The sequence below is a fragment of the Electrona antarctica genome (genome assembly GCF_951216825.1).
Source record: "Electrona antarctica genome assembly, chromosome: 8".
In the NCBI taxonomy this organism is placed as follows: domain Eukaryota; kingdom Metazoa; phylum Chordata; class Actinopteri; order Myctophiformes; family Myctophidae; genus Electrona; species Electrona antarctica.
Window position 1 is genome coordinate 43,948,230 of NC_136789.1, and position 13,685 is coordinate 43,961,914.

General features: G+C 42.6%; 1 protein-coding gene across 1 annotated transcript in view; it reads right to left on the minus strand.

Moving 5' to 3' along the window:
• LOC306927965 (uncharacterized protein) overlaps nucleotides 1–13,685 on the minus strand; it is an 81,042-nt gene that overhangs the window by 5,497 nt on the left and 61,860 nt on the right. Inside the window, exon 3 of the mRNA XM_079507863.1 lies at nucleotides 9,951–10,067. Coding sequence (XP_079363989.1) covers nucleotides 9,951–10,067 — 117 coding nt within the window. The remainder of the gene's footprint in view (nucleotides 1–9,950; nucleotides 10,068–13,685) is intronic.

A 13,685-nucleotide genomic window follows, 5' to 3' on the forward strand; every position in this document is an offset into this window, starting at 1 on the left:
TTTCACTTGTGCATCCTGTATGAGTTCTACAGTATGTCCTCTTGATTGGATAAAATTGGTATCCAGACCTGACAATACAAGAGCTGGAGAGACAGAGAGGCCCATGTTATTGAACAAACACAAACAGCAATTAATACCAAAATAATGAAATAGAAAATCACTTACTATCCATCCATCCATCCATCCATCCATCTCTGCTGCATGAAAGCGGCTCCCTCTCCAATCTCCATAGTCATAGTTATGCACATTGTTTAAACAGCTTTTATTAACGACTCACGCCGTTTCAACAACTCTGAACCTTCTGTCTCTCTTCCCTTTAGACAAATGTACTGGTGAGGAGGTGCTCCTGCTCACTTGGGTTGTCAGACATTTCAAGTTGGTTGGAACAAAGATGGGGAGACGGGCTGCTGACCTGGCGACCCCGGTGCCAGTTTTAGGGGTTCCTGCCCTGGTCGGGGTGCGCAGTTGGAAGACATACGGCAGCGAGCGTGCTGGGGGAGCACTGCCACTCACATGGGGTCTTCATTGCAGCGTCGGTGTTCAGACGTCACCAGCAATGAGACGAACCCCAGCCCAGCAGCAGCCATCGGACACCTCTGCTTCCCAGGCGGAAAACTGTACTGGTCAAACATCCCCAGCCAGTGTTATGAAGAAAAGTGCAAAAGATGAAGGAACATTACAGGAGTATAAGAAGAACGAAAGAGAGAGCATTTTAAAACAGAGAAGTGTGGAAGCCAAGACCAAAAAAGAAGTGTCTTTCAAAGCGCTTGTGGGTGAGCCCTCTGAGGACGTGCCCTCATGTCATCTGAGTGCTGGGACTTATTGTTATGCCAAGGCAATCAAGACCAATCCGCACTTTTCTGGGAGTCTAGTGACTGCCAGGCCTAAATTGAAACTTAATGCCCGCTACACCAATGGCAGCGTGGTTGATTCGGAGGCTATTGGTGGGATTAGCATTGACGGTAAGGATGAGGCGGTGCCTGCAAAGAGTGCAACCTCTCTCTCTGGAATGGACCAACCAAACCTCAGGCTTGAAGGTCATTGTGTGGAGCAGTCTGGACAGGCACAGCTGTTATCTGCCACCCGACCTTTGAGAGTGCCACAAAAGATATGCAACCAATGCGGTGGGAGACAGAATGTAGCGGCTGGACTGACCCTTCTAGAAGAGAGGAGCGCTACTATCAGTGTATGCCCAGAGGGAACCAAACTGAAGTCAACGCTCACTTCATTCTCAGCTACCCCACATTTCTTGACTGATATACGCAGAGAAGCCAAGCAAGGCAATTTCCAAGACTCTGAAGCAATTTCAATCAGAGATGGAAGGTCTGACCTAACTATCAGAGCAACACTTTTAAATCCTAATGAAGAGTTGAGACAGACAAACACACCAGAGTCTTCATGTCCAGTACATTCTACCGCTGGACACACTGGGCATCATCTGGTTAGTCCGTTACAGACACATACAGTCCACCATACATCCACGCACCTCACAGCCATTTTACACACTAACACTATCACAGTCACTAAAGCTACTATTGAAACAAAACGAGACGATGTCAGCTTGAATTCCCTGGAAAAACAATCACAGGTCCGAAAGACTTCCCGACCGACAAGATTCAAAATGCCACCTCAGTTGGCCATAGCCACAAAGTCAAACTTCCCATATACAAACACTCACCCTAAACATCCTCCAACCGCACCACCAGTTGCAACACAATATCACATGTCACACTGTGGGAGCACATCTCTTCATCCTAAACCTGGAAACACACAACTTCACACGACTCTGTCGGACGTGGCTTATTCGTACACAGCCACTCCTGCTAGACCTGCAGACACTGAAAACACACCCCATGCGACCTCCCTCTGTGATCCCTCGAACACAAACAATGCAACCACACCTCCTCAAACAGCCAACACGCCCCAGAAAACTGTGCACATCCTTTCAAAGCATGCATCCACGATGAACATATCCTCAAACACTTCTCAAGACACATGCATAACACAAACACAATCTCTTATCTCAACACAAGTGAATAACCTATCAGACTCCACTCACCAATCCAAAGCAATCTGTCCACTTGAAACAGCAAACTCGCCCATCACCACTAAAGTGACTGATGCAGTTCAGAAACCCATCACAGCCACAAGGGCTGAGAGTGTGTCACCCCCTCTTAAACCCTATTTCCTAGACAGCGCAGTGCATTCAACAGCATGTCCCCTCCCTGCTAGTGTAGCACATACATGTACAGCATCTACATTTGACGACATGTTGACCCCAGCTAATAATAAAAGCACAACTACATGTTTAACAGCACACACTAGCACCAAGAATACTACTAAACCTATCAGTTACACATTACAGGCTACATCCATTAACATTAATGCTGCAATCCTAAATAGTACAAGCTACTCTGCTCATGCAATAACACCCTACAAAACCCTGAGCACTTTAAAGCCACCTAAATCTAACAACTCTGAAACGGTACCATACCTAGCTTTGAGCCCTAAGCCTTCTAATACTTTACGCTCAGTGAGTCCCTCTCATTCTGTGAACACAACACCACCACCTAAACTCACCAATCTTATCACCAAGGCAGATACCATTACAACTCCAAGCTGCAGACCTCCATTTCCTAGTACACTATACAACGTTATACCCCTTAGGAACACTCCACCCAGTGTTAAAGAATCACTATCCACAATTACCTTCCCTAAATATACAGCATTGAGTGCAAACTCTAGCAACATTCTTTTCACACAAACAACTTCCCCTCATCAATCAACTGGTGTAATGCACAATGTAAAAGTGCCTAGCCTCGATAAAGCACACCACATATATACAACTTGTCAAATTCAAACCACAACAGATATCACAACTAATCCCTGTAATGACTTTGATATCTATGATGATATTTACGGTCGTCAGAAGCCCACAACGACTTCAGGTATGCTGTGTGCGCCACAGATGACTCTGTCACAGAAACAACATGATAATTTTGCACATAACACATTACTGAATCACAATGACCAACGTCTAGTCCTTTTGGACACATCTTACTCAGACATACAACAACACATCAGAAGAAATTCTGAAATGTCCACCGATCAACACATAACCAGCCACACAATCATGCAATATACCGTTCAACCCCTTCCAACCAAGACTTTCAGTACTAACTCAGCGACAAACACAGCCAAAGTGCACCCTCTCCCCGAACCACTTATTCAGAGCAAGTCAAATCACCATACAAATGGCAATGTCTCACAGGTAATTTCTCTGATAAAGTCACAGAGTCCCTCGCTCCCGGGGTGTGCAGACGCAAAACCACAGCCAGCTCATGCAGACACAACACACGATAGACATAGTACTACACACCCACAAGTCAAAACAGCAGAGGAGACACATTTAAACACAGACCCATTTGCCTTGGGCGCAGCAGCCGAGCATGCAAATATTCAACTTGAATCCAACACAGAAGAACAGAGACATGCACACGATTCCATACCTTCTGTCTTAGCACATACAAACTGCAAGCCCCGCCCCCTCATCACGTCACAGGCAAACAGCCCGACATATGTCAATCCCGTCACGGAAATATTTGAATCCTCAAATTGTGATTCAGGCCTGTCATCACCAGCACAGACACATGCAAGTGTCCAACTCCCAACAGACATTTCACAGGCCCCTTTAAACACAGTGGGAGATCTTTATACGCAGGACACAACTGAAGATCCCAGCAGTAGTTCCACGTTGCCGGCATCGTGGATCCACTTGGCAGCCCTTTCGCGCCTCAGCTCCGCTGGGAAATATAGAACAATCAGACCGCCCCCACAGTCCAGTTCAACAGCCCTCCGCCTCTGCCTGGGAACCTCCCGCCTGTCTCATTCGCACCCTGTTGCAGCAGCCCCACTGCTGCCCCCGTCCCCGCAGTCCTGCACATCGGCAAGCCTCTGGCAGAGGCTACAGCATGTGGAGGCCAGCCTGGCTGCCAACCAGGACAAGATCAGTAATCTGCTCAACATTATTCATGACCTGGAGATGTACCATGCCCGTACCAATGGGTAAGAGACTATACTGAGTAGATCATGCAATGGCATCATTTTATCCAGGGACAAATTCAGTGGGGCCGTGGCCCAGGGGCCCTTGGCTCTCAGGGGCCCTTCAGGGAAATTGGACCGTGAGGTACTGGGTTTGACGCCCTGAAAAGGGCTCCTGGGGCCCTTCATTGGCCATTGATTTTGTTAAATTTAGGTCAAAAAGGTGATAAAAACACTGAAAAACACGAAAATGTCGCACGCACGCACGCGCGCTATGGGGGCCCTGCAAAAATGAACGGCCCAGGGGCCCTTGTGGGGGTTAATCCGTCCCTGATTTTATCCACCTACTTGGCTGTGCCCGACACCGGTCTATATCCTGAAACTTGGTTAACATAACACCACACCTGAACTTTGGTTTGTAACACACCCACCACAACCTTTGATTAATTAGTAACCTCGTTTCAGCTTTCTTTAGGTGTTCATGTTCTTCAGTAGGACAATAAATACATGTCTCCCTTGCAACCAGCATGTTCAATTTAAATAGATTAACACGGTTTAGCTGTGAAAGGTAATTGTATCGCCAATGCGTTGTGGTGTCCTTATGACGACAAGTCTACACAGTATAGCTGTCAAAATGTCAAGTCAACTAAATGTGTTGTGAGTTCTATGTGATCAGTCAGACAACTTGAGACAAGGCCACTGTATATTACATGTATCACTGCCTGATTAGGTTTTATGGCCCTGTTGTTTACTTTGGTCTAATTTCATCAAAGCACTGCACATCACAGGGGAAATCACGATAATCGATCATTTAATTTAACCGATTAATGATCAATCCTTATTTCGGGATGTCACTATTATGCTAAAATCTTTCAAAATAGTGAAAAAGAAACTGATCTAGCTTTTTTCACTATTTTTGCACTATTGTGCACTTAAGTGGTTAATTGATTCATTGAAACACAAGAAATGTATTCTATAGAATAATCGCAAAGAAAATAATGGATGGTCCTGGGTCTGGGTACCGTAGAAAACAGGATGTTTCTTTTTTTTCCTATATTGTTTTTGGCTTTTTCTGTCTTTATGATGATGATGATGATAGGTTGAAAGTAGACTGACAGGAAATGGGGAGAGAGATGGGGGGATGACACACGGCAAAGGCCGTCGGGATCGGGAGTCGAAGGTACCCAGACCCAACCAGTCAGAATAGTACCTGTTCCCGCAGAGACAGCTCAAATATTAGGTCATGAACTTTAATGGAACACAACACAAAATTAAAATGTTCCATGAGAGCTGGTATACTCTACTATGATCACCTTAGCTGCTGCACAGAGTGAAACACTTAATGGCCATGTAATATAGCAATTATTATAGATAGATTACTGTAATCTAACTTGTGATAAACGCTCTGTTTGCGTGCGTGCGTGCGTGCGTGCGTGCGTGCGTGCGTGCGTGCGTGATAGAGAGAGAGAGAGAGACTTCCGATTGCTTTTCAAAAAGACGTGCCTTTGAGAGTTTCTTCTGGCTATGTAACTCTTCTGGCCCAAATAACGGGATTTAAGGCAATGTGTCTGTCAATCATTCTTATCCTTGGCTGTGTGCTAATGAGTTGTGAGTGACTCTGAGGCCACATTTCTGTTTCTAACCAACAAGCTCTTTCTAGCTCCTCTGAACCGCTCCATGATATACTGTGCTCATTACTGCCAATAGAAGGTTGGATTGATGTCATTATATGAGAAGGGACCCAGCTCAGCTCAGTGGACTCAGTAGAGTGTCCGCCCTAAGATGGGGAGGTCGGGGTTCAATCCCCCGACCGGGTCATACCAAAGATGGGATACAAATGGGACTCATTGCCTCCCTGCTTGGCATTCAGCATCAAGAGCTGGATTGGGGATAAATCCCTGTGACAAACTTGCGTGGTCAAGTCCACGAGGTGTACTTGTACACCTCGTCGAGTTAATTGGAATAAAATATGTAATCATCCGTGGATAAGAGAGGTCTCCTCAATTTTCTCACTTTCTGACTTAAACATATATTATTTAAATAACCTTCATTGTAACATTGATACAGTCAAATATAAACTGTCAATGTTACATCAGCAGCAATGGAGGGTGGACATTGTGAAAAAAGCTAAATTGAGAAGTTATATTCAATTCAAAGAGGACTACATTACTGAACCTTATGTTGCATTTAATTTACAATTTAGGCATTTAGCAGACGTTCTTAATCCAGAGCGATTTACATTAGGCAAGAACAAAAGCATGGGAATACATCACATATATAAAATGCATTTATCATGAAACATGCGTAAGCTAAGAACGTAACTAGAACATATCTATATAATGACACTATACATATAAACTATACATATATACTATACTATGCTATACATATGTACTATGATGTGCTATGACTACATACAATACAATACAATGCAATTATTGTGCTGTCTACATGACATGCTATAAGTCTGTTTCAAATGCTATCCAAGTCTAAAAGTGCTATCTAAGGGGGTAGGATAAGTGCTATGGGCCATGATGGAGTCTGAAAAGGTGGGTCTTCAGACTACGGCGGAAGATTGGGAGTGATGCTGCAGTTCTGATTACAACGGGGAGTGCATTCCACAGTTTTGGGGCCAGAAGGGAGAAGAGTTTGGGACGTGTGGAGCGTTGTCCCGGCGTTTTTAGTGAGGGTACTTCCAGCTTTCCTGCGTTGGCTGATCTGAGTGCGCGGGAGGGTTTGTAGGGTTCAATCATGCTTGCAAGATATGGGGGAGCCATACCTTTAAAAAGAGGACAGAGGTCCCTCTGTGCCCAGTTAAGATCTGGTGCTTTACCTCTGGCAGTTGAGGTGGGCAGATATACTGGCATTCCTGAGGAGCAGCGACTGTGTGCTCTTTGTGACCTGGGAGTTATACAGGATGAGTTTCATTTTGTTTTCTATTGTCCACTATATCATGATTTAAGAAACTTTTTATTTGAAAAAATTCAGGATAAGAACCCAGATCTGTTTTGGATGTCTGAGTGTTTTATGTTAAATTGGTTGTTCAGTAATGACGTTTTTGTTTTTGGAAAATTCATAGAGAAGGCATGGCAGTTACGTTGGAGAACGATGTATCCATGAGTAACTGTCTATTTGTGTATATGTATCATTATATATGTACAATTTTGTGAGTGTCTTGTAAGCCCATGCGGGCTGGGCATCTTATGATGTAGGACACTTTAATAAAAACTCTATCTATCTATCTATCTATCTATCTATCTATGTACATCATGGCTGGGGCATCATGTACTTGTACATCATGGCTGGGGCATGTACTCATACACCAAGCCACTACAGGAGATAGGCGCCTGCCCTGCTATGAGCCACATGGCTTGGGAACAGTTGGTTCCCAATTAAGGCTACTTACAGTATATGAGAAAAGGGGATAAAAAGACAAATGATGAAATGATTGATGATCATGTTTATAATTCTGTGTTGTAGTCGGCGATGCCACACCACTGGACAGGACCTGAAACACTGTTCAACCTGCCAGAAGACCGCTTGCATAGTCTATAGGTAAGATCATTATTTAAGAGCCAATTTGACTGACATTGTGTTTTTGTTTTTGCATTGTTGAGTGAATATAGGCTGTGCTACAAATAAAATCTCTATACTGTATAAAGAACGAGTCAGCAAAACAACAGACATGTTTGGAACACGTTTGATATCATAGAATTGCGTCTGCCCTGATTGAAAATTAAATTTCTAGATGCTGGGTGAAGTTAGCAAGGTACTTGCTTTTAACCAAAATATATCAAAAGATTTTCCACAATTAAAAATAATTCTATTATAAATACAAATTTATAAAAATTATAATTTATAAAATATAAACGGAAAAACAACATTTACAGAGGAAGGTGCATATATTTGTACACTGTCTCCCGCACTGCTGTCCTGTTTGTTTTTCGTTGTACTTTTCCTCTTCCCTTTTTACCGCCAAACACTGCCCCTTTGCATTATCCACTTAAACCCCATGCGGTTGAGTGGAACCCCTTGGGGCTTATACTAGTGTATTCAACTGTATTGTCTGTTTTCTGTTATTGTGGGGAAAGCTTTTACAGAAAATAGCCGAGCTTGTCGATCTGCTGTTTTCAGGTCATGTGGGTCAATGTAATGTACATGGTTTGTTACATTTTGAGGTGCATTCTGCATCATTTGTAGTGGACGGTATATGATAGTTTTCGCTCAAGGCTTGGAACTACCCTACACAATTTGCTGACACATAATTAGTCCACTATGTCTGCAGAATACCTACCCTAATGATTTGGACCATGGCCATAAAAATAAACTAAGTAGAAATGAGCTTTTTGTGTATACTGTCACTAAATGGTATGATTTAACCGTGCCACTCTGCAAATCAGATTACAAACAATCCTTTTATGAAAGTCTTAAAGGGGAAAACCACCCATTTTCAACATTTTACTATGTCATTAATATACCTTAGAGCTGTTGTGTGGAAATAATAAAAGGTCCCCCCATTATGTGTTTCCTAGAACTGTAAGTATGAAAACAATCATTAACATGGTGAAACGCATCTTGATGACATCATCAAGATGTGTTTCACCATGTTAATGATTTTTTTCAGACCTCTAGTTCTAGGAAACACAGAATCGGGGGGACTTTTTTATTATTTCCACACAACAGCTCTAAGGTATATTAATGACATAGTAAAATGTTGAAAATGAGTGGAATGCCCCTTTAAGTACATTTCCGAGGGAGAGATATCTTTATATGGTGATACTGCCGTCTAATTTATTACTATCTTTGTGGCAAGGGTCAGAAACAGATTAGACATGAACACACACACACACACACACACACACACACACACACACACACACACACACACACACACACACACACACACACACACACACACACACACACACACACACACACACACACACACACACACACACACACACACACACACACACACACACACACACACACACATTATACCAACTGTAATGGAAAAGTACCATATATAGAGCATCAACATGAAGTAACACTGCTCAAAATATGGACTAGAACATTAAGCGTTCTGTCCACTGAAGTGGAAGAAACGTTCCTTCCACTGCAATGGGCTGAACAGCATCAATAAATGCTTTAAGTCCATGTTATATTACTTAATATAATAATATAATATAACACAAATTAACACAGACAAGAAGGTGCTATAATTTGCATTCTTCCGCCCAATTGTTCATGCTTTTTCATCCACCAGATGAAACATATGGAGGATGGAAAAGTAAAAACAACATTTTAAATGACCACTCCCCCACCCTCAAAGAATTGAGTATAGTTTGTTTGTGCTAACCAACACTGGAAAGTGTATCTTGTGCTGCAGTACAAAAGCACAATGTAGACAGCCTAATCTTGAAATATTCAAACATTTCCCCTTGAGCAGCTTATTTTAAAAAGGGCAGAAAGCGTCTTCACATCACAAAAAGGGTTATGTAAGTTGATGTATTGCCTGCGCTGTCTGTTTGAATCTTGTCTGCATTTTGATTCTGACTAGACAGGTTTCTAGAGAAAAAGCAAGCTTCCCCATAACATTGCAGTCACTCTTGACAAAGGTTGTACACTAGTATGATATTGACACAATGGCGATAAAAACAATGCATAAACCATGAATATAACCAAATGCTTATCATTATACTGTATCTGCACAGTAACATACTCCGCGTTTATGTATCTATATTAAGAGTGTACAAATGTAAGCAAATGGACCTGTGTGACACTCAGGATTTTACAGAGTAGCCTACAAGATTTCAGCTTCATTCTATAACAGTTTTTTTCCTTTTGATTTTGTAACTAAGACGTATGATGTTCAGTCATGTTGCATGTTGCGTGTACTGTATGCTTACAGTGTGGAGTATGACTTCCGGCAGCAAGAGAGGAGTTTCTCGGAGGTTCTGAATCATCATCCAGCAACAAAGTGTAATGCTCCACTTTCACCTCAGGCCCAGCATCCCAGCCGCACCCTGCTGACAGACAATATTATTAAGAGCATGACCAAGTCAAAGGTTAAAAGCAAGAAGCTGTGCAAGGTTTTGTTCAGGTGGCTGCCCAGGAAAATTCAGCGAATGTAGATCTTTTGTCAATGATGATTTATATCAAGCCTGAATAATACTTAGCTGTGTGCCGGTGTCGCGTGCCAAAAGTAGTCAATCTACAAGCTTACAATAATGTGTTGCGGTGCAACGGGATATGAGCTTGTAGATCGGCTATGTTCAACCAAGTGTAAATCAGGCATTAGGAGTGGATACTCTGTGAACCATTTGTCACTTCCCCCCCACTACAGAATGGGACTGTGTCCCAGCTTTGTTACTGCATTTCCCAGCTGGGTTCAACTCTCCTGTGCTTTCTAAGGGGATAATAATTTGGCCTTGACCTTTGTCAAACCCAGCTGCTTCTTTCATCCATACATTCCTCCATTTCTTTCATAAAAATTACTCATGGTTTTGTCAAAATGCAATCTGAAAATGTCATAGAAATGTTTTCATAGAACTGTGGCACACAACAACAGAATATTGTCCTATAGAACTGTATTTATGAAACTGTATGTTTTCTTCTCACTGGCATGAATTATAGAATATGAGTTCCCAATGTTATTGTTTCCCTCGCAAGCTTATACCAGTCAATGTAGAGAATAGATTTTTTTTAAATAGAATCCACAGAATCCACAGAAGTAAAAAATAAATTGCTTTATTTGTAAACTTGTTTATAGTCTCATTTGATGTTGAATTCTGAAACTGAAATCCATAGACTATAGGAGCTGCCAACAAATGTTTCAACTGTGCAAGTCTCCACAGATGTAACATTTGAAACTCTCTCCAACCTAACAAGGTTAGACAGTTCACTGACAGTTGAGGGAGAAAGTGGAAGCTTCATTTTTAATTCAGCATTCCCAGTTGTGCCAATGGTCTCCAACTCCCCGAACAATCTGAAGCGTAACTCAACTTCTTAAAAGGTTTTTAGTAAAACAATGACATGACGACGGAAGGCTGCAGTGACGCATTGGAAAGTCCTACACAAACACACACTCACAGGGGTGGATGACTGCACACACACATGGACAAGCACGCATGCACGGTGCACGCACGTATGCATGGATGCATTTAATACTAAGACATCAGTCTTCACTAGCTACAGTATGAGAACAAATTAACTAAAAATGTATAAAGATGACTCGTGAGAATAAGATCAGTGTTCTCACAATGCAACAATAATGAGATTGATGCAAAGGATAGGCTTCATCTTGAAGGGAAACATAAGGGGTTCAGAAATAACAGATGCACACACGCACGCACGCACGCACGCACACAAGCACGCACGCACGCACGCACGCACGCACGCACGCACGCACGCACGCACGCACGCACGCACGCACAGAATAATAGACTTTATTACTCTTTAACCCTTATAGTGTCCCTATTTGTGGTTACGTTTTAACAATACTGTGTTTCTTTTTTTCTCAAAGTTTTTAAATATATATATATTTTTTTGCTTTTCTGCCTTTATTGATAGTATCAAGACAAGATTGACAGGAAAGAGGAAGAGAGAGAAGGGCAGAGACATGCAGCAAAGGTCGTCATGAACATGAACTGGACTCGAACACCCGACGCACTGTCAGGCCAGAGCCTATATGTGGCATGCCTGGACCACTTGGCCAAGTGATTGCCCTTTTCACACTGTGATAGAAAGAGGCTCTGTTCAATTACAGGATTAAAAGCATCCGTGTCATTTTAGATTTTCGCGTTGGCTTTTATAAAATAGCAGATTTGAACATTTGTTTTTAAAATATCGAAATAACTACTGGTTTAGAAGGCATTACTTTTGTAGAATCGGCCTCAGGTCTTCATGGGGTTAAAACTCATTGATGTCCGGGTGGCGTGCAGTTACTGTACAGTTGGGTGCCACCGATATTGTCCCTTATCATTTGGCCCATTTAGGCCTGACCTCAACATTTTAAAAAATCCTTCTAAATCCTCCAGTTTTCTGAAATAAATATTTTCACGATTTTTCAAAAATAGCAGACCTACAAGCTCATAGCGCGCCACTCGGTGGCGCGCTATGAGCTTGTAGATCTGCTATTTTTCAATAGCTAAATTATAACATAATGTTTATAACACCAAACTGTCCTTTTGCGCAGATCACGCAAACCTCAGCAAAAAGAAAAGGACAATATCGATGGCCTCCAACTGTAAATCACTCGCCCACCGCCACACAGGCCTGCCTGGTTCTATTCCCGGCAGCGGTGCCTCTGGCTTGGCCGGGTGCCCCATCATCCAACACAATGACAGTGTTAACGCCTGTAGTGTAGCCATCACTATCGGGGATCAACCTTGTTACTGCAATAGCAACCCCTGCTGGTTGTCTGCTGTGGTTGTCTGCTGTGGTGTGTGTGTGTGTGTGTGTGTGTGTGTGTGTGTGTGTGTGTGTGTGTGTGTGTGTGTGTGTGTGTGTGTGTGTGTGTGTGTGTGTGTGTGTGTGTGTGTGTGTGTGTGTGTGTGTGTGTGTGCGTGCATGTGTGCGTGCAACAGTATGTGGAAGGATCTGGGACTGGGAGAGATAAGCTCAGCAGAAAAGACGTGTGTGTATACACATGTGTATACTGGAGCAGGCACATGGTACTACTCTACAACAGTTGTGGGCAACTTTGACGATGTACAGTAGAGGGCCACTATATTTCCACACTGAGTCTGAGGGGGCTACATTGCATACTGTCGGGCAGAAACCAACAAAACATTGTCATTCTGTCACACAAAAGTAGCACAAATAGCAAATCTACAAGCTCAAAACATGTTGCAGTGCGACAAGTTTTGAGCTTGTAGATCTGCTATTTTTGCTATATTTGATTTGGAATCCTGAATTTTTGTTTGGCTATTTTTTAATTGGAATCCTGAAAAGTACTCCTCCCTGTCAGGTGATAAGAAGCGGCCTAGCTGCTCACTCCTCATGCATTGAATGAAGCATGAGCTCAGTTCGGGGCTCTCCCCAGGTTGGCAGAGGGAGAGTAGTGCCCAGGATTACAGCTTAGGCAATTGGCAACTGGTGAACAAACGGGACGTTTGAAACAAAAAAAAGTATAAAAACGCACGCACACACGCACGCACGCACGCACGCACGCACGCACACGCACACACTGCCCCAGTCACACGCAGTGTGTGTGAACATGAAAGCTGTAAAGGCAGCATCGACACTGGCATTACAATTCAACTTTTTATTATAATTATTATTATTGTTTGTATTAGTTTATAAACAATGTGTACATCTTCCTATGTGGATGGGGTGCATATGCAGTACTGTATGTATCTGCAGGAGTACCCAGCTATAGACTGGTGCAGAGATTCTGCAAATCTCTGCACCATTCCTGCAATGCTTCAAAACCTGCACTGCTAGAATTTATTGCAGCAATAGCATTATGTGGAGTCCCAGAGACAAAGAAAGACAGGTCTATAATGACACAGCATCATAAATATTTACTAGGAAGAAGCACGTCAATGAAATAGTTGTATAGCTTAAAAGCTGCTTTTCCATTTTGCATAGAAGATAGAGTAGGCTAGTATAGTAACAATAGTTTTCAAAATTTCACATTT